The following is a 27,955-nucleotide window of genomic DNA, read 5'->3' as shown; positions in this document are numbered from 1 at the left end:
ATGTCTATAATGGGCAAAATGCCAACAGTTGCACATTAAAAGTGACATCTCTGCTTTTTTTTTTAAAAAAGCACTGTAGTGAACTTTATCAAAGTGTTAACTTATAATGAGGAACAGCAGCCATGTTGTGTGCTTGTGAGCCAAAAGTCTTGTTAATTTTACCCAAATGCCTTTCTCCATACTCAGGTTACTGTACATAATTTGTTTGAGGCATCACTTACATGTTCTTTGGTAATTTTTTCTGATTTATGACACTACTAAGCATGAATCTGTTAAGACCTTCACATGAATATTATTACTTTATGACATCATAGTCTGTTGTCTTTTGTAACATTCTTAAGTTATGTACACAGTATTACAAGGATTATTGAAAAATGGACATGACATCTAAATGGAGTTCAATTTTCAATGGCTCTTTGCTTTCTCTTGGCAGCATATCAAAGCAAAGTAATAACGTCTCGGTGCCAGTATTTTAAAATGTAGCTCAGATGTTTAGTGTAAGGTCAGATCTGTTCCATTTCACTTGCTGCTTCTTCCTGCTGCTGGAGAGGCTGTTTTTAGTTTGCAGAAATCCCTTTCTCAGGGGAAGGTGAGCTTTAGATACCACGATCTGAGCCCTGAGAGGCAAATCAAAATAACGCATCACTCATTTACCGTAGGCATTGCCCAACTTAATATGAGTTATTCTGGACTCAGAGCGCTCATCTGAGACGGCTGCTCAAATTGATTATACTGCTTACTAATTTCATTACTTTGTCAAAGTGTTATGCACCAGCCATGTGGACTCTCTCCACTGGGCAGGAAGGTCTGCAGTACCATCCTTGTGAGCATCCTGTCCAAAGAAAGCTGAAGACGCGTGATGCCACATGTTCTGGATAGTGCCTTTCAGACAACTACCAAGACTGTGTTTACAGGCTCTCAGGCTGTATTCATTGGGAGCCTCCTCCTGAGGGCAACTGAATTCCGCACCTTTAATGTAAAACAAGGTAGGGTGATGTGGATATGGGTCCATTCTCCAATTGCAGTGTGCACATTTTAATAGAAAGTAGATTGTAGTGGAGAACACCTGCACTGAAGTTACTTGAAATGCATAGAAACCATTGAGCCTTGGTTCTTTTGGTTTGATTTTCAGGGTGTGCATGTGTGAGGGGGGCTTGTTTTGTGGCGTTTTTGTGTTGGGTTGGTTTGGCTTGGTTTCATTTTTTGGTTTTTTTTTTTTTTTTTGGGGGGGGGGGTTGTTTTGTTTTGTTTGGGTTTGGGGTTTTTTTGGGTTTTTTGTTTTTTTTTTTAAAAACTTCCTCGAACACAGCCCTAAACCCTAGTGAAATAGATCCTAAACAGCATTGCAGAATTTGTCTCCGGTCCTTGCCTGCAGGATGTAGACTGGCCAGACCTGCATGCAGATTGCTGCTAATTCCTTTAGACACAGGTGGGAGGAGAGGGTGGTTTTAGGTGCTGCTGCTGAACATCAGACTCCCAACGTCTGATGACAGGTTGCTATTTCACGCTCTACAGTTTTGTTTCAACAGAAATTCAGTATGTTGTCTCGCTGAATGACTTCGTCTTCTCTTGATGGGTGAAACTGTTGCATTTATGGACCAAAAGCATTTTCATATGCCTACAAAGACATGTCTTGGTTATAGTAAGTGTCTGAGATTTATTGGAGAGGAACCATGCATCATGCACCAGGAGACGAAAGAATTTTGCCATGAATAACATTCACAATCATTTAGATAGATCACGAATCTGCTTGTATTAGCTATCAAAGTACAGCGTTTCGGTGATCTTTGTACAAGATGTTCATGATAACGCTTACCCTAAGGAAAAAAGATCTCTGTACCCATAGTCACTACTGTATGCCACACTGGGTAGTATTTTCTGAAGTACGTAACAAGTGTAGCATGGCTTTCTTTATTCCTTTTGCAAACTGGCATTGTTTTTGGGGAGAGGAAGTGAAGAGAGATGTTTGTTCTCATGAGTGAATGCCACAGGTGTCTTTTTGGGGAATTCAAACGTTTGAGGAAAATTGAGAGGAATACAGATGGCAGTTGAAATAGCCATTGAAGTATTGAAATGTTTATTACAATGAGGCTTTTCCACTCAGATTCCTTTTGGAAACAAATATTTAATATTCTGGTAAGCAAAGCGAGGAATGCCTTCCTATTGGAATAAGACACTACTTGAATTTCTAAAGGCAAATTTAGTTTTATTTTTGTGATGCATTGATTCTGCAAGTTACCACTGAATGTTTCCATTATCCAGGTGCTTGGACCATCTTTGATTCATGTAAAATGTTAGAAGTTATTACTATTTTCATCTAGTACCTAGGACTCTCAGTAAAGGATCAGTGCCGTTATACTGATGGCCATAGGGATAATCCCCAGACACTTTGCAGTCTGGGCATTGGGAGGGTGATGCTGCATAGTTGTGGAATTAACTATCGGGGGGCAACTTATTGACACACCTCCATCCTAAAAGTTACCTGCCTTCCTCTACCCCCTGAGCATGCGCTCTGAATTTTTCTTAGCCTATACCTTTAAATCGAAGCGAGAGAATTTTACACCAATCAAAAATAAAGTTATGTGTGACTAGAGTCACTCAAGCTCCACCTAGACATAGAAAAATAGTATAAAAAACCCTTAAAAAAAGAGGCAAGGTGGGGGAGATACCACCTCTGAGAAGTCAGGGAGACATCACTATGGACTTCTGTGATCAGTCAACGGGCTGAACCTCTCTTTCCCCACCCATAGGGACGGCTTTGGGTAAGATTCATACACTTGGTTATACCAGGTGCTTTCCCAGAAAACTTAGAAATCAGGCTTGTATTTGTAATCATATTAATAGCTCTTTATAGTCACCTTCCAGCATATATTTGTTCATAGGTACCTAAGCATGCTTTGCAGACAGTGTATTCATCACCGGCAGTCTAAAAGAATCTGTATCTGTTGCTTGAATAAATTACCTTAACTGTGGAACTGGTCACGAGGCTTTTATTTTGGTGGACATGACCAGATTTATGGCGTAATCTGGAACCATGTTAGTTCATTGGCTGCGACTGGGCCCTGCACTATGAGTGCATCCGGACCTGTGTTAGTTCAACTTATCAGCTGTTGAACGCAGCCGGATTGATAGTGCCGATTTTGGCCTATTTCAGCCAAAATCCAAGGTGTCAAATCGGCCACCGCTCAGAGGCTCAGCTGCCCCCAGCCCCTCTAATATCTGAGGACAGGCTGGAACACCAGGGGATTCAGCTTCTGCCAAATTATCCCTCCTAAATGCAACAGTAGTCTTTACTAAGAAACTTAAGATGTCATGACTAATAATTGAAAAATCAAGACTGCATAGAGTACAATACCTCACTGCTTCTCAGCAAAATAGTCTTGACTCAGACAGTAATAGGTTAATTGCCACATGCAGAAATGAATCCTAATGATTCCCTTTAGGAGCCATTATCACATGTGGGGTTTTCATTGTGATATTTGTAACTATAATCTTTGGTCTCGAAGCTCACGTAACTGTTCAACTGTTCAGAAAGGTAATATGCTGCTCCCGTCCTTAAGCTTTGCTAAAAGTAGAATTTTCAGTTCTAGTTCAATCAGTCAAGCCCCTGCCATTTTCAGGCATTATTTCAATCTAACACAATTTGAATGTCAAGTGTCTTGTGTTTTGCGCTCACAAGGCCCACAGGAAAGTCTAGACACACACGAAAAAAAAGGCAATGCATTTATCATAGGAAGCATATCTTCAAATATATCAGAAGATCTGTTCTTTTTCTTTTCTGTTCTTCTGTGGCTGGACTGAATCATGATTGTTAAACGAGAGTCTGTTCAGTCAGGTCTGTCTCTGTCTGTTCCCACCTGGAATAAATTGCATAAATTTGCACAGCGTTGTCTTGGCATAGGATCCTAAAGTACGTCTCAGTTTTGCGGTGGCTGTATTGGAAGTTTCATCTTGAATGAGGTGTGTCTGTATCCCTCTCATTTGTCTGCTTATTGTATCCAAGGATTATTTTTTTTCCTTCCTGTATGAACCCAGGTTCTATGTTGTACTGCTGTCACGCTTGGCCGTGTTTTGCAAAGAAAACAGTTTTTATCAGTATTTTTCCCTAGCATAACACCTTTTTTATTTCTGTCAATTATATTACTGTCAATTTGAATTTAAGTGGATTATTTAAGCCTTGTAAGTTTGTAATCCCTAGACAAGATATGCAAAAAATGGTAAATGTTCTCAAAGGAAAGTAGCATCACCTGAATATTGACTTAAACTGTGGCAGCTCTACACATATGACCTCGTGTTGGTCGTTTTAAAGAATTTGCACCGTATAGTGCAGACATGAAGCGACGATACTACTTCTGCTTGCAGCTAGAGTTTCTCTTAACTTACCTAGAGCCAGGTGGACCTTACATAAAATAGTAATTTGAAGACTCAAGTCTGAGGTCCTGAGTCCGTAGCTTGGACCTAAAGAAGCCAAATTTCTCTTCCTCTTTTGTTTTCCCTTTTGTGCTATTGAGATTTGGTAACATTGCAACAATGGATGGTTTTCATCTTGTTGAGGATATGGTTTAGATAATCAACCGAGAAGATTAAAGTAATTAATAATCATCTGTGAACATTCACTAAGTGCCAGTCACTAAAAAGTATTCCAGCACTGGATTATTTTTTTTTCTGATCTTTGTACTTAATTTTAGCACAAGAAGAAAAACCTGTAAAATATGTACTAGTTACTGTTTGCTGCTATGTGTAGGACTGAATACAACTTTAAGCTTTCACTATGGTGTTGCAATGTTTTAGGTGAACTTCCATGGTCAGCAGTATCAAATGATTCCCTATATATTTCTAATTCATTTAAACAGGATGGCTAATATTAGTGGTCCTTCGTTTATTTTTAAGGTATCTACACACATTTATTGCTTCTAGGGGGAATGTGAGGTGTGTTTGGAGAGATGCTATAACAAGCTACTGAATGAACAACCCAGGTGATAGAGGTACCTTCAAATATATGAAATTAAGCATTTTCCTGCCAGTTCTCTTGGTATTTCGCTTCTTTAATAATTAATTAATTATTTAATGATTAATTAGCACATCACTGTTGCCATTTTAAATGATGAAAGCGATACACAGAGGAAGAGAATACCCATTTAGAGGTTACTTTCACCAACAGGTACTCGCTTATAATGAGACAGACGCATTTGCCCCAGCTTTTCGAGTCCTCTGCTTTGTTATTGGAAGTACGACTGTGGCCTGGCTGTGAAATACACTGTACTACCCTGCACCAGTCACCAAGTCCTTTTCTGATTTTTAAGGTCAGATATCTGTGTTTAAGAAAAAGAATAATAAAAACTTGAGGTCTGACTAGATAACATTAAGCTGCCATGGCAACTAGTTTTCTGGCTGAGGCCTACTGGACATGATCCAGTGATAGTATAATCCCTGGGATTTATGATTTTTATTGCTATCTAACACATTAGTGTAAATACCGCTATGCTGTTTCTGCTCTTCTTCCACCCCGTTTGGCAACTGGTAGATTTCTTGCCCTTTTTTGATACAAAAGCACAGTGTTCAAGCAAATAGGGTATTTTTTCACCATTAGTGAGCACCCCTGTATTATAGGGTGGTTCTGCTTTGAGATTGGCTGTGCCTGCTGTTTGCTCTGGGGACGCTGGTACGGTTGTGTCTATGTGTCCATGTCCAGATCTGCTGGCTGGGAGGTTTTCCAGGTTCCCCCCGGAGGTAACAGAATTCATCTTTTAGGAAAGAAGTGGCATGCAGGGCTGCTGTGGTAACTTGAGGATGACTAAGGACCTTTTAAAAATGATTAAAAATAATTGCAGCTTTGGAAAATTAGACCATAGTGTGCCCAGAGGAATGACCTGTGGGGGAGTGACAAAAGCCACCAGTGTTGGACAGAGCAGACAGAGGAAGGAAGGAGAGAAAGGAAAAGCAGCACTGATGTTTGTGGAGGTCGTCACACTCAAATGTGCGCTGGTTTGTGAAGCTGCAGAGCAACTTTACGGAAAACTGTCCCCTTTTCCCTTGCTGCATCCATAGCCACGTGGGAGGGACAGCAAAATATGCTCCCAAACGATGGGTGGTATCCTGGGGTATACAGCAGGATAAAGAATATTAAACGATCCCTCATCTATTTCAAGACACTTTTTTTTTAAATGGGAAGCAGGAGTGTTGGCAGGATCACTGCCATTTTGTCAGAGCTGGGAATTTTTGTTTGTTGCAATGCAATGTAAATACAACACTCGTTTCTGCCTGAGGAGTCCTGTAATTTAATGAGAAAAATACACAATTTGATTTTATTGTATTTCTTTTCACGGTAAGAAGTGGCATACAGCCTAAACGCGATACATGCGTGCTACTCCCCTATGTTCTGTTGTTGCTCCTAAACCCCTCTTAGCGTGGGGGCTTAAGCCACTGTGGAGAACTGCTGACTGGTTGAATTGATGAAATAGATCATCAGCTCATTTGAAAGGACGCACCCATTTGATATTTCAGCAAGTCCTGGCTCTTTACAGAAACTCCAGGAGCCCGCATTTTTATTTAGTTAGTTAATTAGTTTATTTTTTTAAAGTTGGCCCTCCAGCGACAGGCTGGCTCTGCCTAGGTGTGCTTGAAGCCTGCGCTGCAGCCTGGGTTGTCAGCCTGAAATTAGTAATGCTTCGGCACCTCTGCACCTCTGTCAGCAGCACAGTTGAAAGAGGGGGCAGGAAAAATAGGAGTGTCAGGGAATAAAGTACGTTTTAAAAAATCTAGAAAACAGAACACCTAGAGAGAGAGGGAGGAGGAGGAGGAATAAAGAATAAGGAAAGAAGATCTAGGGGGGGGGGGGAAAAAAACAAACATGAAACCTGAAGCCTGAAAGGACTTTGGGCCAGGAACAGTTAGCAAAAAGAACATACAAAAGCATCTATTCTCGGTTCTCGCTCTCCTTACTGCTAATGAGAGGGATGAAAAAAAAAGAAAAAAAAGAATAAGCTAACTTTTTTTTTGCATTTTCTAAAGATAGACTAAAATGCAAAGCTGCTTATCTAGTTTTTGCTAGATATTTAAGTCATTACTGTAACAATAAAACTGCCCTTTAATTGCTGCACCATAATTGTAGGTATTTGTTTCTTACACTGCTTAAGGTCACATAAAAATGAATAGAGGTAAAAATAGGTGTGTATTAAGTGCCTGAATTTTGAAACTGTTTTCTGCTAGCTATCTCTTTCCCCTTAGTTTCCTGATTTGACTTGTTCAGTAGATATATTTTTTAATTACCAACTTGGATTTTAGCAGGTGTAGTGAGTTGATGCATTATGGGTATAAGAGATTAGTGTTTAATCCTTCTTTTTATTACTGTGTAGAATGGTATACTCGGGAAAGTATTAAAGGTGCATTGCGTACTCCAGAGTACAGAAATGACATTTATTACCGAGTTTTCTTTCAGCTACCATCGTTTAGAAAAAAAGCTGGCGCAGAACTCTGCAGGGGCCTATAGGCTCATCTATAGTGAAACTACCTTAAAAAATACAGAGTGGAGGAAAAGGGAAAGAAACCTTTTTGTGTTTCAAAACAAAAGCAGTTGTTGAAATAGAAGTACTTCCCCTTCTCGAAGATGCTTATTCTCTTTTTCTGCATTTTATTTTTTCTAAAATAAAGACAAAAGGGGTGTCAAAGCGCAGAAGATCTTTGTGTCAGTGAGTGTTAGAGGCAAGGACTGAAAAGGATCAGTGAATCAGATATAATTTGGACTCTGTTTGAGATACCAGTCCTGTGTTTTGCTGATGGCTGGTATTCCCGTTCTAAAAAGCTGCAGAGGCATTTCTATCGAATAGAAAGAACATTATCCCCATTTTCATTCTGGCATGCCTGTTACGACTTTGTTCTGTAAACAAAGAGGATTATGGGAACTGGAAGCTAGATGGCATTTTATTAAAGAACTGTGCAAGTCTTTCACTGTGAATGCAAGAATCAGACAGTCTGGTGATAGCTACCTATGAAAGAAAATACTTTTAAAAAATGAACCTTAGTGTTTGGCTTAGTTGGGTTTATGAGGAGGCAGCCGTCTGATTTAAAATAGAGTATGCGCTGAGCTTTAATATTTCCCATTTGCACCTTGCAACAAAATACTTGAAAAAAATCTCAAAATGCAATTGTACAAATTAAGAATGAAAAATACAGGCTGCAGAAATAGGGAGGGGGAGGTCTATGTCCACTGACATGCTGTTGTGTAGACTGCCAGGTGGCTTTGAAAGGATGTTGTTTTAGGAAATGTGCATATTTGGCTATATAGAGCCAGCAGTCTGGGGAGAGGGGCAGGGGAGAGAACTGCATTGAATGAACATCATTTGCAATAACTAGCACAAATTATTTTTACCAGAGTATTATACAACTTTTCATACAGCTTTACAGCAATAGACTACTCAGTGTCTTAATTCCATAGAGTGAAGTCGTATATTAGTACTAGGTTTTACCTGATGCCTGCTGCAGATCACTCTGGAACTGCTTTCAGTTAATGAAAAAAGTGTACAGTATGAACTGAACCATAACTCTTGGAAATCACTTTTCCTTTTAGTTATTGTTTTCCTAAATGAATAGACAAATGATTAAGCAACCAGCACAGCATGGAAATGTGGAAGGTTAAGCTGCTATGAGTCAGATCGTGAAACACCAAAAGTTGGTAAATAGCTTGAATGTATCCCCAGTTTTATCTCGTTTGAAACTCCTTGGTATGACTGTTTTTTTCTCCTCTTGCGACCTTCATAGCCTGGCTTTCACTTGGCACCAAGTTTTAAAGCTTATGAAGTCAAGTGAAAATAGGAATTAGAAGCAAATGGCCGTACTTGGCCCTTACTGAGTGGCAAAACTCCAGTTGGTTTCATGTGACCCGCTCCAGTAGCCTTCTACTCATCACGGGCTGGGGTGGCAGAACGCAGTGCTCAGCACAAAGGCAGAAGTTTTCAAAAACAATTACTGAATTAGCAGGCTTGCCTTTCGGAAAGGGTAAGCACTGCCTTTTGACAGCCAAGCTTGCTTTTAAAGTGTCATAGGTTGGTTACTCCAGAAAGGCTCAAAATGAGTGGCGCTTTGAGATTTTTCTGGATGGTCTGGAGCATGGGGTAAACTACAGTGCATGAATATGAAAGTAGAAAAGTAAAGGGGATTAGAAAAAAGACTACAAGAACCTATGAGAACAACACTGGTGTATTGAAGTATCTCTAAAGGTTATAATGACAATTTGAATTATAATACTGGTAGGAAAATGCCGTTGTCTGAAATAACCTGATTATATTCCATATATATTTTGCATCAGCAGTTTCTGTAGCTAATTTTCTCAGCTTATAGGTGAGAACAAGACATTTTCCTGGCTACTGTAGACCATCCATGTATCAAAAAATCAAAAATTAAATAATATTTTTAAGCTGGTCTCAGGAAGTTTTAAACCAGACCCACCTTAAAAGTGCTGCTGGTGATGGAAAAGGCAAGTTAGAATGTAGTTCGGTTCTTTGTGATCATTAACGGTCCACCATGATGTCAAAAATCCACTGCTCTTGAAGTTATCTGTAATTGCAGTAAAGGATGTCTCATGGGTATTTCACATGCTGCTCCAACAAGCCATGAGCTGAAATACGAGCATGTGCACTCTGTTAGTAGGACTAACAGATCATATTACAGATAGAGAAGTAACCAGTCTGAATAAATGATTAATTTATAAAGTAGTTATTTTTTTTAATGTGTTTTAGTGTAGTTTTCTCCAGTTTCTCTCTCTGAAAAGTAGGAAGACTTGTTAAATACCAAGTGTTCTTGAAGAAGGTAGTGTTCAGATATTAAGTATGCAGATAGCTAGACAGTTCAAGCAGAATGTTTCCATATAATTTCTCATTCTGTCAAAGGTAAAAGTGGTATCTGGCAGGTAGTTGTATGTAAGCTACTTTCTTATTCGATTTATTTTATCTGCTGCAGAGTGATTCTGAGTGGATTAAATATACCCGGGTTTTCCATTTTATGATACACACTCTTAACTGTATTGCTGGTGTGCATGTGTTGTTAGCACTTGGAATTTGTTGCAATTTCCATAATGTCCTCTAAGTGAGTCTTAGCCTCGACGTTGATGCTTAGGCACTGAAAATAGCATTCAAGAGGAGTAATACTGTTGCAGCAAATTTACAGAAGGAAATACACTTTCTTGTTGGTTTGTATGCATGTGGATGTTATCTAGAAGTAACTTGGATATTTGCAAAGTGCAGAAATCCAGATGGCAACTCAATTCAACTGTCTTGGGAGCAAAGCAAGCAATGAAAATTCTGTATTAATATTCTATATTGTACATGAATACTTTCACAAAAAATTAATAATGTAGTCCATTATATCATTCTATGCTCAGTCCTTAGATCAAGTAATTCTGATGTTATTTGCTAGCATAGAAAGAGCAGTAACAGGTTGTCAAGAGAGTGCAAACCAACGTAAGTAGCTGAAAAAGGGTTTTTATTGTCTGAGAAATGGTTCTAGGTAATTGAAGATTACTAGTAAGGTACACGAAGTCAGACATGTGTTTTATAGATACTATGAATTGTTCATCTCGTTAGACCTGAGTATGAGTGGTGTAGCTCTCCAGTGCACTTTAAATGAATTTGCACATTTAGTTCTCAACATTTTGTACACTATGCATGTATAATATAATTACAACATACATTGTAATTACTTCCATGCAAGAGTGTTAACTTGAAAGCTTGCTTTAATACCACAGAGCTGTATATTTTCATTTTAGAATGTTGTAGTCACAGAGGTTCTCTCTTTTTTAATAGATTACACTTGTCTTGGTTTTAGGACAAGAAAAGACTCCTAAATTAGGATACTAATGGTCTTTTGTCTTAGGGTCTAATGTTTAATAATAATCATACGCTAATACTAAATGCAATTTTTCTTTTGTTTAAAGATCCCATTTTTGTAAATCCTTGTTCACGGCCTTATTTTGGGCATGAGCACATGAACTAATTTTGTTTCCTCCCATGTGTCAAAGCTGGTGTGCATATTATTGTACTGATAGGACCAAAGGTATTCTCTTTAGAACCAAAATAGTTATATTTCAGATTATGATGGAATACTTCCTAGCACTTCCAAATAATACACTTAGAAATCTTGTAAAAAGCAGATACTTTTCTGAAGGTGCAGAAGATACCCAAAACAGAAATATTTAAACATCACAGAGTTGTTTTTACACATTGTGAGATATTAATATCTAACCATTTCTGTGGAGATTGTCATTAAAAAGCAGTAAAGTAAGATACTTTATTACACTTTTTATTGTATATAAAGGGGCTAGATACTGTATCTGGTTAACCCTTTTTAAAATTAAAAGAATCCATACAATTGATCTGTCAACAGAAAATGACTTTCGGAAGGTATGCCTACCTTCCCTGTGGCTGTTAGAAAGAACGTGGTTGGTATAAACAGTCATTATTCTCAGTGAAAAAAAAATGCCTAAAAACCTACAGTCAGAAATCACTCTTTGTTCATACCAGTTGAACACAGAAAAATGAAGCAAAGTGATCTAAATCGAATTTACAAGACTGATAACAATGCAGTGGGGGGAGAGTAGCTACTGCACAACCTGTACTCTGTGAAGGTAATTTAATTATGGATGGTTATACTTGAGTATAATTTGTTAATGTGTGCTGTTTGCAGAGGGAGAATAATTCTCACAAAGCATTGACAATTTTATACATTTTTACCAGGATACTGTCAAAGGAAAGGGATTTTCATTGAATTTCATAATATAAAGTCAGCTGGAGGAAGAATATCAATGAAGTGGCTAGCAGGGTGATTTTTTTTCTTGTTTTTTTTTTTTTGGCTACTGGAGTCTATATGTAAGAAGATGGGGGGAAAGATGCTTTTCTTTATGAATTTGAATATATAAAATGAATATGTTATATTACTGAGCAATAGTTGGGAAATAATTTCTTATAAAATATTGTTGTCATATCTTCGTCTTTTGGACTATAATGACTATAATATTGATTTTAAATGTCACCATTTTGAAAAACAGTAATGATCAAATTTTAGATTAATATTCATTTTCTTTCCCACTCACTACTTTTCAGAAGTAAGTCTGAGAAGAGCCAGAGGTGAATCTGGCTCATTCTTCGTCCTTTTGGTCAAGACACTCTTTTGAAGAGCAGATTTAGAGAGCAGCTGTAGCTGAGATGAGAGGTCAGCAGAGGCACAGAGCTATGGGATATATTGCAGGCTGGTTTTTTTTTTCTTTAGTCTCTTATTGTGAACTGTTTCTAACTGAGAGTTTTGTTTGTGAACGGAGATGACGCTTGGAGAAGGCCCAGCTTTCTCCGTGCCTGGGGTGTGTGTGGTCTGTGCCTCTGAACCCAAACATGAGCAGCGCTGTTTGGTAGTCCAGTCATTAAGTTCTTAAATCATTAGATGTAGTGACTTTTGAGTAAGCTTTTCTTGGACACCTCTTTATTTTTGTGTTAAACAATACAGAATATCCAGCTGTAAAGGTTGGCTAATAAGAATTACAGAATTAGGACTGTGGTAACAATGATTTCAGGGTACTGGGATAGTTGTTTTAATTGGTAGTTTTATATCCTTGGCTTAGAATCGTGCGTTTTATCAGTTGGCTGTTGGATTTCAGCATACCGTCACAGTAAGGTGACTCAAGCCACGAGGCTCATTGTTGAAAAGAGTGGGAGATCACTGGGATGAGTGGGGAACATCTGGGAGCTGGAGCTGTTGTCTGTCAGTTTTCTCCTCCCATGTGAACAGCAAACCGGAGGTTCTGTCACCTTCTGCAAATCTTGCAGATCTGTAGTCTGTAGATCCATAGGATGGGAAGTCAGTTGTACTTCATGGAGCAGGTAGGATGGACTCGAGGAGCAATAGGGGTTGCCTGGAGAGTAATATGTATGAAAACGTATGTATGAGTCTGAGTATTTATTAGGATTTCAGTGAAGCACTCTCACTGCTAACGAGGAAGACCTGAGGCAACATCTGCAAGGAGGACCACAGGAGAAGCCATAGCAGTGAGGCTTCAGCCTTTTACCCAGGCAGATTTGTTCTTCCTGGCTTCAGTGCTTTGTGGGACATGGCGTATTCTTCTCCCCGAGGAGAGGCTGGTGTTTCATGGAGGGAGACCTTCAAACTCTGTAAGCGGTCTGGAAAGAGCAGTATCCCCATCCAGCCCAGCAAGATCAGTATTAAGAAGGTTGACATTTTATCATTTATTTTGAGGAGTGCTGTGCTTTGTCTTATTTTTGTACATGATGGACCCTTTCAGTCTTTTCTGTCAGGAGAGGGCAAATGGGGTATTCTGGATAACTGAAAGACTGCAGTAAGGAAACAAATTTTATGTTCTATCTGAACATCAGCTCAGTCTTTGAAGGATACAAAAAAGTATGATTCTTCTCAGTACCTCCTGGAAACAGTGCATTACAGAAGGAAGCATATGATGCATGACATTTAGTAGTGATTTTTCTTGAGAAAGGACCTTTAGGTTTTGAAGCTAAATAGTTTGTGCATGGTTTAGTACAATATAAAAAGTCCAATAACTGAAATGAGGCATAAAGCCTTATTTCATCTTCACTATGTGCATTTCAGCACAACCTTCATAATGCTGTTTTGCACTTCCATTGCCCATACAATCAAAATACTTCATAATGCTTCAGAAACATCAAAGAACAATCATTGGTTATAAAAGCACGCTTCCATTTTTTACCTACTATTATTTGCAGTAACCCAGAAGATAAGTGGTAGTGAAAGCAGCTGGGTAAAGAAAGCAGAAACCTGTTATCCGTTCTGTTTTGTGCACTTCACATCATTATCTATACAATCAGTTTTGCTTACAATCAGTTTTGCTGACTTCTTGGTCCAATGTGCATCTTTCAGACAGGACAAAAGGAAGGAGGGGGGGGATTAAACAAGAGTGGGTAACTCGTAAGTAGAAGAATGGATGTGCGGTACATGAAATAGCTTTAAAAAAAAAAAAAAGTCAAGTCTTTCTCTGCGAGGTAAGTATTTATGATTGCCCCTGTCTTGTAGATGAGGGATGAGGAAAATCGGGTCCAGAGCTCATAAGTGACCTACCTGAGATGATACAGCTGAACCAAAGGCTGAGCTGGGCACAGAACTTAATCTCTTAACGGGCTTTTGGGTTTCTACCTTAACCACATTGGCAGAGAAGGCACTGGAAGCGCAGTTGTGTTTACAATTATGGTTGCAGCATAACTTCGTTGAGTGTCTTTGATGAGTTGACATGACTGGATCTTTTATTTGAGGCTTGAGGTAGAAATCCCTGCAGTTGTTCCACAGGAAGCTGACTGAAATGTAGCGTAGGACATGGAGGGGAATGGTTTTCTTGGGTGGGGGTGGGGAGGGACACAGACAGTGTCTTTGGGACACCAGTATATCTGGGGTTAAAGTCTTCCCTCTACCTAGCAGTTTGAAGAAGGATATTGCTGTTACATGGACTGACCCCTAAAGTATGAGCCTTAACTCATAATTGCCTGTGATACTAGCAGCAACAAGTTAAGTTTTTCTGCTTTTGAATATTTGTTCTTAATGTACTTTATGTCACACTGAGTTCAAGTGGGCTGCTTTTTCATTTTTTGTTCTTCATTTTGTGTGTCTGTTTTATAGTGAGGTTTCGAAGCTGTGATGGAAACAAAAAAATACACTTCGGAAGCAGTGAGCCAGAAGATTTCAGAGTAGGTGAAGATGGTGTGGTCTACGCAGAGAGAAGCTTTCAACTTTCAGGAGAGCCCACAGAGTTCGTCGTGTCTGCTCAAGACAAGGAAACCCAGGAAGAATGGCAAATGAGAGTGAAGCTGACCCCTGAACCAGCCTTCGCAGGGGCTTCAGAAAAGGTAAAACAACAACTAAATGCAGCCTGTATAAATATATCTCCTCAAACAGGCCTAAAAATAGGGATTTGATTCTGTCTGTCATGTACTTCTCCATGAGGCATTTTATTAATGGAAAACCAGTGCATGCAAAGCTGGAACCTCAGGAAGAACGTTTTTATAGCCTGTTATTCTGTAGCTTTGCTGAGGCATGGAAAGGCACGTCTGTTTAAGTATATAGGATTCAGTTACGTTTGAGCTTTTTTGTTTGTGTAGTTGGAGATTTATACCTGAATTTAAGTTGGACATGGTTATTTCTTTATTTTAAATTGCTTGAAAGTATTACAGTATTTATTCAAGTGGTTAAATATAACCACAAAATAAACAAATTTGTGCTAGAATGCATCAGTCATGTTTATTAGATGGGAGCTGTAGATTTACAGCAGCAGTAGGAAAGTGTTTCTGGCAGGGAATATTGGCTTTGTCTTGTCCCTTCATAATCAAATGGAGATTGTAAATTATTCATGATTCCAGCACTACTTGGTAAGGAAGATAGTCTCCCTCTGCTGGAAGCTGCCATAGGATAAACCATGTACTATAACAAAAATCAAACCTAGCAATATGCAAATAACAATGCATTTACTTTAGGAAAACAGTATTAGGTTTACTGCCTTTTTCTGTTACATTACTTGCTGCTTGCTGTTCCTTACCTTCTGTTACGAAGTGCTTAGTTTACAAATAAAGAACAAAATTTATTCATAGATTAACATACCTGTAATAGGTACGCATTAAAGATTTAAGCATAATGTCAAAATAGACAGTGTGGTTATGCAAGACATTTTTCCCCAAGAACACACTGGAGACCAAAGCTGTGTAATCCTCAGTTTTTTGTTTGCTTACTTGATGATGGCGTAAAATCTTCTAAGGCATGTTTTTAACAAAGAAAATGTCATTTTTGTCCGTAAAAGTCTAGTAAAAGAGCAGATGCTTAGGTATGCCAGGGCATGCCCTGTTCCTTCCAAAGATCCAATTCAGGCATCCTTGCCATCAGCAGAATGTAGAGTAGTGGAATCTGGCCTTCAGTTGGGCATCTGTTTTTACTCTGTGGCATATTTGATTAGATTTTTTTTTAAAAAGTTTTTCTCTTAAAAGATTTGGAAAAAGGTTTTGTTGCCCTGTCTTCACCCTTAAGCAAGGCAGCATGGCTAAATGTGTGCTGGCACCCAAAGGCTGAAATGAGTGCAGATACAGAAGGGAATAGGAAGGGAATGTTGACACCCAGCAGAGATTAATGCCCAGTGTGTAAAGTGGGTCATCTACTGCATCCATCATGGCTGACATAGGTTTAAAATAATTACAGCATTAATTCTATGGGTTTTAATAGGGTCATAAATATTTGAGACATTCCTTACCAGTATGTATTAAACTTCTCTTGGAACTCAAATTATATTTTAGCACGCCCAGATCTAAATTTAATGTACAGTAGCACATTACCTGAACTGAAGTTCTGGCTAATGAGAAATACATAAAGGCATACTATTAAATTCTGCAAAATATTAACTACTTTTCAGAAAGTTCAGAATAGTTTACACAGTAGTGCCATGTTCTAAATGCTGTATAATTCCATTTCTCCTCTCCAACTTGAATAAGGAAAAAAGAACAGGAGTTCTTAAAATTTTGTAGTGTAGTAATATTGCTTATTTTCATACTGCACTGTGAGTGCAAATAAAACAGTTCTATGAACACAGAAGAAAGACAGCTTTTCAGTCAATTATGTAACTGTATCTGAATTACTTTATAACGTCTACTAGTAATTCTCCTTCTAACATGGGCTTAATTTTATCTTGTACCTGGGAAAGGACCAAAAGAAAATTGAAGACATCATATTTCCATGGCAACAATACAAGCACAGCAGCCCTCTGAAGAGGCAGAAGAGAGACTGGGTTATTCCTCCAATCAACCTGCCAGAAAATTCCAGAGGACCTTTTCCTCAGGAATTAGTTAGGGTAAGGAAGTTAATAGAAATGTGGTTTCAGTGTCCCTCAGAGAGCTCTTGAAGAGATTTTTGTGTGAATGATGTCTTGTTCGTAGTCCAAACATTTATCTTTTGGGCTGGTTTATGTTGCTGCCTCTGTGCATATTGGACTGGGCTTCATTTACTAGGTTTTTTTTAAGTTGTCCCTATGCTCCTGTACTGGTGGAAGGTGACCTTGGTTCAGGTGGTGAGTGCTGTGATAACTTCCTTAAGTGATTAAGGAGGCATCTGCCGATTCGGTTCTCCAGTCTTCTGCACTGGAGTTTTCCACCTGGGGAAGTTTGGGGGGGTGAGCTGGGGGAGTGCACCAGGAGGCAGGAGGAAATGGGATGTGACAGGGTGAGGACACTAGCTGCTCCATAGGATTTTGCAGCGCAGACGTGGCCATTGCCAGTAGCCCAGCACAGGAGAGGGCTTCCAACCATGGTACTGGTTGGTCATGATCAACTTCTACAAGGATTTGTTCGAACTTGGTAGAGCATTAGCCCAGGTTGATAGGATGTAGTTTGCTGTGCTTTGTTGACGTGCATGCTGGTGATTCACCTGCTCCTCACAGTTGCACTGCCCTTCAGTTTTTTCTTTGGAAGATGAGACCAAAGTTCAGTCTTCAAACAAAAACGGTGAGTTTCTAAAGGGCTACTGCCAGTAGCAGAAGGGAGTCTGTAGCTTTGGTCTGGGAAGATACAGGACAGGGGGAATAAACAAAACAGACTTTTTATTTCTTGTGTAATTTTGTGATAGTATATGTTTTCTCTAGGATTTAAACAATTCTGTTTAAGGTAAGAAAACTTACTTATTTTTGTTTAATACAATTTATCCTATTATGATAAATAAGCAGGGATATTTTTATGTTCCTGAAAATTAATTGACCAGCTTTCTGACAGAGTGCAATTGAAAACTTCAAGCTTTATACTAACTTTATACTATTTCCAGAATAATTATTTTTACAAGTTTAGCTGTTGCTTCTCTCGGCAGCAGTCCCATACACTGGTTGTTTGTAGCTAATGGAAACATTATCTCTTTTGACACGTAGATTAGGTCTGATCGTGATAAAAGCCTCTCCCTACGGTACAGTGTGACTGGCCCAGGAGCTGACCAACCTCCAACAGGCATCTTCATCATCAACCCTATCTCAGGACAGCTGTCTGTGACAAAGCCTTTAGACCGGGAGCAGATTGCTTCTTTTCATGTAAGAGTTTAATTTACCATAAATCAGATTATCAAATTGAAGATTAACATCTGCTTCAAACATGACTTGAGCAGCCAGCATTTAGATATGAGAGATGATTTGAAGAGTTTGTAGCAGATTTGTATTTATTGTACTTACTAAGGCTGACTCTTAACTATGCTTAAGCAGCTTAAATACATTAACATACGTAAACAGTGATTAAATGTATTTAGATAAAGTAATTTTAAAAGACTGAAATGTAGCTTATATTTCAAATACGGACCATTGATCACAGTCTCCACTGCATTGTATATTTTTCAAAAGTTCACTTTTAATTCAGCAACTTAAATTAGGACATGACTGCTGTTAGAATTGCAGCAGCTGTGATTTGAGAAATGGATGAGAAGAATAACCTACCAATTTTCATTTTCAGGGGCAAATCTAAGCATTTTAATGGAATTGTAAATTAGGTCTGTCAGCTTATGAAAATGATATTCTTTGCTCTAAAGAAATTGACAAAGTAGACCATGGCTTCCAGTATTAGTGGATAGGAAAGGTTTGAAGGAAGGGGTGGAGACCAGGCTGTGACCTAAAGTTGTCTCTGCTTTTGAGAGACCACACTGAAATCGTTACAGAAGTCACTCAGCTCCTAGAGGGCGTTTCCAGCATGTCGTGAATTAAAACACTCCTTGCCTCGTGCTCCGGGAAGCCCTTCCAGTCCTCCTGCCCAACAGAGGAGGCAACAGGAGGCATCTGGGGGGAGGCAAGGAGAACGGCTCTCACAAGAGCACAACAGCTCCAGCATACATAAGATTTTTACTGAGAATTTGGCATTAGCAATTCAAGATTTACTGACTTAGAAATTTACATTTCTATGAGTCATTTCCAGAGTGCTGAGTTAATAATGCCCTCTTGCTCCCTACTAGTAGGTTTGTAGCCAGAAGATATGTGTGTGTGTGTGTATATATATATCTATATCTATATCTACATAGATATATAGAGATATAAAATGGATTTCAGCAGGACTGCTGTAGGAGAAAGTTGCTGTTTTGCCTAGCGATTGCCAGGCTCTGGCCTGGATAAATAGGTTTACATTTTCAGAAAGTACTGTGTTCCTTTTTTTTGGCGGTCCAATTTAAAAGATGATTTAGGTAAACCTGACTGTCAAAGGTAGTTACTCGGTCCTTTTTGACAATCAGGGCATTAAATTTAAGTGTCTCGGTATCTTTGAAATTCAGTCCATAAACTTTAGCTTAATTTTAGCCTGGAATTTCAGTGTGTTTACTGATGGTGATTTATCCCAAATCTTACCTTGGTGTTCCAGCTAACACAAGTCTATTCTATATGCTTTTCCTATGCATTCATGCCTATTCAATATCCATAATATCAGTCAAGAATTTCTGAAAGTCATGACAGTGTTCATTCCCTGTGAACACTCTTAATAAGTTACTATCTGTTTAATATAAATCTGCATATTTCTAGTCTGTTTTCTAATGGTCATTATTAAAACAGATTTATATATGACAGTAGGCATTGGTATTAATCGAAATTACATGATTCAAAATAATTTTCAACAAATCAAAGTAGTAAGTCTACAACTTGGAATAGTTTAGAAGTCTGAACAGCGGTTTCATTAGCAACCTGAAAATGCAAATGGTCGATACGAGGGAGCAGTGGCAAATAGCAAAGTACATTGAGCTAAAAAGTCTGATCTGAAGCTTTCTGCTGCCATTATTGTATCTATTTGTGCCTGTATATTGTACATTTGTGCCTCTATGTTGTACGAATTCTAATACTTCTAATGATTTTTGCAGCTCAGAGCGCATGCAGTGGATGTAAACGGAAACCAGGTGGAAAATCCTATTGACATTGTTATTAATGTCATTGATATGAATGACAATAGACCTGAATTCTTACACCAGGTTTGGAATGGGACAGTCCCTGAAGGATCAAAGCCAGGTAATAAATGGGCTTTCAAAGTTGGGGGTGGGAGAAAGGTATGTAGTAACATTGTGAAGATATTGAAGGGGATGCCTTCAGACCCTGTAACACTTTCAAAAGTGTCTTATTAGTGTGATGAGCACAATCTCAGATACTGTCTTATTATTTCACCTTATTTTTTATTCACTGTTTAGCATGCTAGGATTAATTTCCAAAAGAAGAAAGTGTTATGTACGTAAACTAAAACAGAGGAGTCTTTAAGAATATGACTTTGAGGTTCCTGTTTTTGAAAACCTTATTTATAGTGTCACAGTTCTTACAGTTTTGTTCATGATAGCCATTGACATTCATATAGCTGACAGCTCAGGGTATAAGAGACTTCCGAAATATCAGCAGACCCAGTTCTAGTTCTGAATCTCGGAGGCTTTGGAAGTACTGGGATTTGAAACCAAACAGTTTCATTTGAATTCTCGAGAAAACGCTAAATGTTGTTCACGTCTCATTAAAATTCTAATCTGCCCAGACGAAAGTTTGCACTGTGGCTGAAACCACTTTCTTAATTTGTCAGGAGTGCAAAATGAATTTTTTAGAAAGGTTAGTGCAAGAAATGTATTTTCTCACTTTGCAGTGTTGACTTAGCATTTGAGATGGAAAGAACGTGCATCTCAAAGACCTTTGAAAGAGTATTATTTACATAGATTTTTCAATCACTATCAGTACGTGCACCAGTTCTGAAAATCAAGTATATTTCCTTTGGCCCAATTAATAACATTTTTATCTAAACGTGAGGGGCTCTGTTGTTACAGAAATGTTATTTATGGCAGAATTGTAGGATTTCATTGTTTATGGAGCTTCTTCAGTTATAAGCAAATCTGATATTTTATAAACACAAAGTATTTTTATCTCCTCTTATGTATTTTAATTACTCTGTTGGTGAGTCTTGCGTTTAACCAGTTTGTTTTAAGTAAGAGAAGGAATGTGCAGAGTTTACCAAAAGAAATACATGCTTTGACCATTGCTTGTAAGTGATCTTGTGTAATCTGAGTAAACTGTTTATATAACATCAATTATTTATCCTGCTGCTAGGAACCTACGTGATGACTGTTACTGCAATTGATGCTGATGATCCCAATGCACAGAATGGGATGCTGAGATACAGAATCTTGTCACAGGCCCCGAGCAGCCCCTCTCCAAACATGTTTACAATCAACAATGAGACTGGTGACATTATCACTGTAGCAGCTGGGCTTGACCGAGAGGTACGACAGGTCTTAATCCCATAGGCTGGGTTGTACTTAATACTGTGAAGTAGCACATGTTTTGCTAGTAACTTACAAGTACTTCTCTCCCTCTCTGGTCTGAAATTTTTCCCTGGAAAAGAGGAAATTAGCATGGGGATGAAAACTGGACCCTCACATTCTGTCACTCTGGGTTCCATGGGGTCATGGAAAGGATCTGTCTGCTTGCTTTTAAAGAACAGTCACACACTAAAGCAGAGCGATGCAGATAAGGACCTCAGGTGCTCAGGCTGGGTGCCAAGATGGGAGGTGTTCCTCAGCTCCAGCCCGTTCCTCTTGCTGAGCTCCACAGGCAAAGAATAGAAGGAAAATGGAATTGGCTATATGTTTTATTTATTTTCGAAGCTCCAGAAGGGCTTCTGTCCTCCCTCTATCCTCTTCCTTGCTCTTCACAGAGAGGTGGTAAATATTTGAAATCTTCTGGATGCTGTGTTGCTAAATTTGCAGTAATTCCCTGATCTGAATTTTGCTTATTAAAATAAACCAGGGAAAATATTACTGATTTTAAAATTTGACAAGCACATTTCTAAGAAATAAACCAGTCAGTATTGGAAACCGCATAGATAGAGATTTGTCTCAAGGCATGGACACACATGCAAAAACTTTTTAAAAAAAAAAAAAAATTTTCTGACTGTCAATAATTCCCTGCTACATGTTGGGCAAGTCCCATTCTGTCTAAGACAGTTAGTTCTTCACTGTGCCCACCACCAGAGAAGGAGGGTGCCGGATCCTCTGCTCTATCTAATTCACCCATCTGTGAGGTGGAAATAAAAATATTTCCCTTCCAACTTCAGATCTGTCACATGGACTAACTGTGCTTTTGAACCACTTGAAAACTTCAGAAGAGATAAGCATTATTTTATAAACAAACTATAAAATCCAAACAAATCTTATTTCAACACATCTTGTTTCAACTTCTGTTTTGCTAACCTCCTTTTAGCTCATTAAATCTGAAGTTTTTTTAAACAGGATTTGCTGTTCAGCTTTTAGCGGTTTGCTTATACTTATTTAAAATGGAGAACAAAAATACTTTCTGATGCTCCGGGTTGGCTTTTAATACTCTGATGCATTTCAGCATGAAAGGGGCAATCAGAAGATTTGTAAAGCTAAACAGACTGTTAAATATTGCAATTAATTTTTTGAGTTTTATTAATAATCATTCTATTTAAGTTGGTTTTGAAGAGGATGGATTTGAGGAAAGGAAAACCCTGAACTTTACAGTATTGCCCTGTTAAATTAAAAGAATGGTGGGCAGCTTTGCCCTTGTTTTTAAAATCCCCTGCTCATCTTTGACAGGTGAACTTTCAGAAGGACATAGCGATAACTCCGAGTTTTATTACTTAGTGACTAGCTGTACCGGAGTGATTTAACTTGGAAGAAACCAGCTGTCTGTGGAGCTTAGACCCTCACATTAACAGTTGAAAAGTCTTGTCATTTGCCGTAAGTTTTCCTGATGGATCACTGTACTGATACTCAAATGAGTATTTATAAACATTTCTTGCACATGTTGAATATTAATGATTAATGTTAAATCATTCAAATATTAAATTAGACTAATATGAGATAAAATGGTTTCCTTCCCAAGCCATTGCTCTTCTTCCTTCATTTCCTGAGTCATTTTGTGGAAGTCAATTAAATTAAAACGATCAGGAGTCTAGAAAGCCAGATCTGAATCGAGCAGGTCTTCTGACAGTGGGCTGGGGAATGCCTTGTTGCACAAGGCTGCTTGTTCAGGAACCTTGGCTGGGCTACCCACTTCTGCCATTCTGCCCTTTTCCCCAAGTCTTGACTCTCTTTGCAAAGCTCTAATTAGGTTCATAAAATACTAGAAACAATTATAAATTCTTAAATTGTGTGACCCATTATTTATGGGAGCATAAGTGTTGTACGCATTCATAAAAAAAAAAAAAAAGAGTGGTTCATCTGATAGCATTCCTCATCTGGAAGTATTTTAGGTTAACACGCACAATGCATTATCTGTGCTAACATGCACAGGAGGAGAGTTGCTTAGGTAGGGGACTCAGCTAAAGGCAGAAGAAATCTCTCACTTGCTATCACAAAAGATGTTTTTTCATGAGATCCAGCTGTTCTTATTTCTTCTGCTATTGCTGTGGAATTCACTTCAGTGTTAAAACATCTGCCTTACTGCTAGAGGTGCCGAAGAAGGCAGGCAGGGTACTTAAATTTACACACTGACATTCCTGCCTCACGTGAGGTTAATTCAGTGAAGTGCTCTTTTATTTGGCCTGTGTTGAAGTGGAAAGATGTGCCCTGATGAGGTCTGCGTTCTCTCTTGAGGCTGCCAGTTTGTTTTTGAATGTGTTGCTGCAAAGTCTCCGTGCAGGCTGCTGACACATGCTCCATGGCTTATTCCTGGCTCCTTCTCAACCCACAGTTAAAAGAGGAGAGACACCCCCCCACCCCAGTTTCCCCATGCTTGGAAAGTTGTGCGCTTGTTGATTTCTGAAATTTCATTCCCAGCAGTTGATCTTCTGTATGTGAGTGCTGGAAGAGGGGAAAACAAACACACACACACACACATATGCTGTCTTTTGGGGCACTTTGGGGGCAGTTTCTGTGTTCTGTTGGGGCAGTGTGCTGGTTCTGTTGGAATTAAATAAGAAGATTGTACGGAAGTGGAGTCTCCCTGTAATAATAATGGAGTTTCCTTAATGAAATTTGCTTCTTGGGATCAATGTGTTAAGACCCAGATGAATCAGAAGCACCTGCTGTTTCAATAACGTAGAATCATCTGGCTGCAAGATTTGCCTCAATACTGCTCTAGATGTTATTGCTTCACAATAAGTAAAGGATACTTTTTTTTCCTGGATGAAAGTGATAAAAGTATTTCTTTCATTCCCTTGTGGCTGCTTCTCTTGTTGGTGTCATGAAGGAAACCTTTAGGATGTTTATTTAAGCTTTTTGAAGGTCACTTTGCAAGTATATTTTCCAATCCAGAATTCGCATACACATTTATACATTATTAAACATATATATATTGCATTTCTGTATAAATAATATTAGTAGTGCTTTTTTGAAAGGATGCGTATGCAGTAATACACATTTGGGGTGTGTTGTAGGGGTTCCTTTGTGAAAGAGGACATGAGCGTAAATTATTTTCAGTGGGAGATAAAGATTCATACAGCTTATTTTAAAAACCTTTTTTAGTCAGTGACTTGTATTTGCTGCTTGGAAGTGTGCATAACCATTAACTCTAGTGTCTGTCATAGTGTCTGGCCAAAATGTGAAAGAAAGTTAGACATTATCAGTGGAATTGTCCTTGCTTATTTTTTGTATTGATATCCCTAGTCCCTTTTTGTAAACAGTTTCCATGAGAAGTCATCTGTCATATACCCCAGTCTTTAAGTAGTGGGAGAAAATAAGTTACCAAGTGGAAAAACTGTGCTTTTCTTTTAAGTATTTTTATTTTGCCAGAAGGTTTTTTGCCAGTGTTAGTAAACCATTCATGAAAGTGATATTTCAAAGTAATAGCAAGTTCTTATGCTTGTGCATTTTCTTTGGAAAGAACTGAATGACAACACCTAGCTCTCTCCGAACTGGGAAACTGAACTGCCAAATGAAAAAAGCATGCACAATGTTTTCATTTCGCGGTAGAAACCGTCAATGAATTAAAATCAACTTCTCAGCAACTCTATACAAAAAACCATTGTTCTAATTTTTTTTTTTTGACACAACCTTGTTGACTTTGCTTTAAACATCTGACCAATTTGAGATCAAGTCTCCGTTGGGCATTTCTTGTGCTTGAGGCAGCACTGGCCCCACTCCAGCCGTGACGGGAGAGTGGGCGCCTGGCTCCAAGGGCCGTTACTGATGGCACGTGTGGCTACGGAGGCGGGGGGCCGGCAGCCATCTTCGGCTGGGGTGTTTTAACATTTGTGGAAATAGCCCGTGTTGTTGTTCCCTCCCCCTGTCTCCCAGTGCCCTGACTAGTCTCCGTGAGCCTCCACATCTTCTGTTTCCATAGCGATGGCAAGAAGTTGCAGCAGCGGTTTTGTACTTGGGCTTGGCTGAAACAAAACCTTGGCAGTTGTGGCCACTTGGCTAACAAACCTGCCTTGGCTCAGTCCTCTGAAATGCTTTTGAGGACTTACCCTGTTTTAGTATAAACTGCACCCCTGTGTTTTCCTCACGTGAAAAGCATTAAATCTGTGATAACAGTATTAACTGTATAAACTGGTTTTGATTTTGAGAGTAGGAAGCAGGCAGTCTGTCCTCGTCTCGGTGATATTTGAAGAAAATCAAGCAGTAGGTTAATAAAGCTAGATGCAACCCGGTTCTGTATTCCCGTGGCACAAACTTTGCTTCTGTCATTTCAGGTGATGCTAACTAGAATAAACAGTATGAGAGGCTCCATCGCTTAGCAAAGTGCAATTTCGGAAACACCTGCTGTGCTACGGTGTTATTTTTGCCTAAAAATTATGTTGATGTCATTTTGTATTTTAGAAAGTACAACAATATACATTAATAATACAAGCTACGGACATGGAAGGAAACCCAACATATGGTCTTTCAAACACAGCAACTGCTGTCATCACTGTGACAGATGTCAATGACAATCCTCCAGAGTTCACCGCCATGACTGTAAGTACAGGGTGGGAGTAACTGAAGGATGTGCATATTTATAACTGTTCCCCGCTTTTCTCATTATATTAACAGATGGTAAATATTTATTACTTATTAAATAGCATACTGGCAGGCAGGATTGAAATACTTGCAGAATATATAACCCTTAGATACAGTATTCTGCTTAGGCCAAAAGGCAATAGCTGACAAAGGAATCAAACCATCAGTTTTCTGGGTGGCATGAGGTAAACTTCGTCAGACAAATTGTCAGAGCTCCAGCGAAGAGAGATGCGCTTGCTAACGTAGATGAATGTTCAGTATGGCATGGCTCTTGGGTGCTTCTGCAGCCGAGGTAAAACGTCTTCTTGTTTCTTGCAGTTCTATGGGGAAGTACCGGAAAACAGGGTGGATGTGATCGTAGCGAATCTGACGGTAACAGATAAAGATCAGCCCCACACGCCTGCGTGGAACGCGATGTACCGAATGACCGGAGGAGACCCAACAGGTCGATTTACCATCCTGACCGATCCCAATAGCAACGACGGGCTGGTGACTGTTGTGAAGGTAAGAGATGCTTCTACTTCAGAGAATTAAGCAGAGATGGAAGAAGTGGGAACACACTGAGGGGGAAAAATGTGAACTCCTGAGGCCAGCATGAGTCTGAGAAGTAAAATGGATGGGCGCTGTCAGTCTTAAGGAAGTAAGCCATCCATCTCTTGGAGCGTTTCCTTGCTTATGCTATCAGTAGTATTCTAACTGATCAGTTTTAAAAATCAGGCTAGGTTGTTGAAAATGACAGATTTTTGAAGCTTAATTTGCCAAAAGATAGGAATTAGTCTGTGAAAAAGCATTTGCTTAGTATTTGTTGCTAGTGTAAAGGAACAGCATCCTACCTCGTTGCCTTCATTAGTAGTCACGCTTGTCTGTGGGTTTTATGTCAACATGTTCCCATTAAGGAACAGATATAGGCAGGCAAGGCACAATCAGAGAGGAAAAAGTGGTAGGTGGGAGGCTACTTCTACAAGATGCTTTTAAAGAGTGGCTATTTTTAAAACCTCATTTAAATACCTTTTATGGAATAACCTGTCTATCTTCATTCTCTAGCCAACACAGTTCTGTGTTGAGGAGTGACTTACTTAAAGTGATAATAACAATGTGATTCTATAATTAAACCTGCCAGGCAGTAGCCACCTTTCCTCATGGCTCTCTGATAAGTGTCTCATCTCTGAGTTGGCCTGTTCTGGTTTTGGCTGATCCACTTACGAAGTCAAGTGTGAGATGCCAGTCTTCCCATTTGGAAATTAAAACATTCACTTTTTGTTTCTTCATTCTTTTCCTCTTTTTTTTTTTTTTTTAATCTTCTCAGTATCTAGGTGAGAAAAAGATACAATTTTTGTACAGCTATAGTGGTAATTCACACTAGGTTTTTTTAAAGAATCTGTTTTATAACTGCACTTCCCCAGAGGTACCAATTGTTATATTGCAGTCTTCCAGCAGGAATTGTGTGAGTGTCTGTGCTTTGTAATTAGGCACATAAGCATCTTTTTCAGATCTAGGAATTGTATCAAACTAGAAACGTCTGGAAAAGTGAATTTAAAAAATGCACGGATTAAACAAGTATTATAAAGAGAAGTAAACCTTAGATTCCAGATCTCTAACCTGTTTGATATGGCTTTGCTCACTTACAAATTTATTTTTACCAAATTCTAACCCTTCTACTGCCAGAGTGTCTCAGTGCTTTGCTGCATCTGACCTGGTTTAACAACAGAGTAGCAGCATGTGGGAACCTCATTGGAAAAGGAACTTTTTTCTACAAATGCAAGGGAACATGGGCCTGTTCAGAAGGGGGGCAGCCATACTGTCTGAAATCAGAGGCTCTTAAACAGCGTAGAGTCAGCCTGAAGTGGTAAATGGCAGTTCTGCAGTCTAGCCAGCAGCACTCCTTTAAGCACCCAGGCATGGGAAGAATTGGAAGCCTGCCTACAGTTTTTATTGGCAATGCAATGAGTTGATCTGTCAACATATAATAAAGATTGGGTTGTCTCGTCACTGACTTCATAGTCATGTGCCAACTGCCCCTGTAAGG

General features: G+C 39.0%; 1 protein-coding gene across 1 annotated transcript in view; it reads left to right on the top strand.

The window, feature by feature from the left end:
* CDH2 (cadherin 2) overlaps nucleotides 1-27,955 on the top strand; it is a 130,168-nt gene that overhangs the window by 76,599 nt on the left and 25,614 nt on the right. The window contains exons 3-9 of the mRNA XM_068396057.1: nucleotides 14,641-14,867; nucleotides 16,703-16,849; nucleotides 17,912-18,067; nucleotides 19,861-20,005; nucleotides 21,074-21,246; nucleotides 25,750-25,887; nucleotides 26,248-26,433. Coding sequence (XP_068252158.1) covers nucleotides 14,641-14,867; nucleotides 16,703-16,849; nucleotides 17,912-18,067; nucleotides 19,861-20,005; nucleotides 21,074-21,246; nucleotides 25,750-25,887; nucleotides 26,248-26,433 — 1,172 coding nt within the window. The remainder of the gene's footprint in view (nucleotides 1-14,640; nucleotides 14,868-16,702; nucleotides 16,850-17,911; nucleotides 18,068-19,860; nucleotides 20,006-21,073; nucleotides 21,247-25,749; nucleotides 25,888-26,247; nucleotides 26,434-27,955) is intronic.

The sequence above is a fragment of the Nyctibius grandis genome, chromosome 3, assembly GCF_013368605.1.
Source record: "Nyctibius grandis isolate bNycGra1 chromosome 3, bNycGra1.pri, whole genome shotgun sequence".
NCBI classification, from domain to species: Eukaryota; Metazoa; Chordata; class Aves; order Nyctibiiformes; family Nyctibiidae; genus Nyctibius; species Nyctibius grandis.
This window is presented reverse-complemented; position numbering and strand designations above follow the sequence as displayed.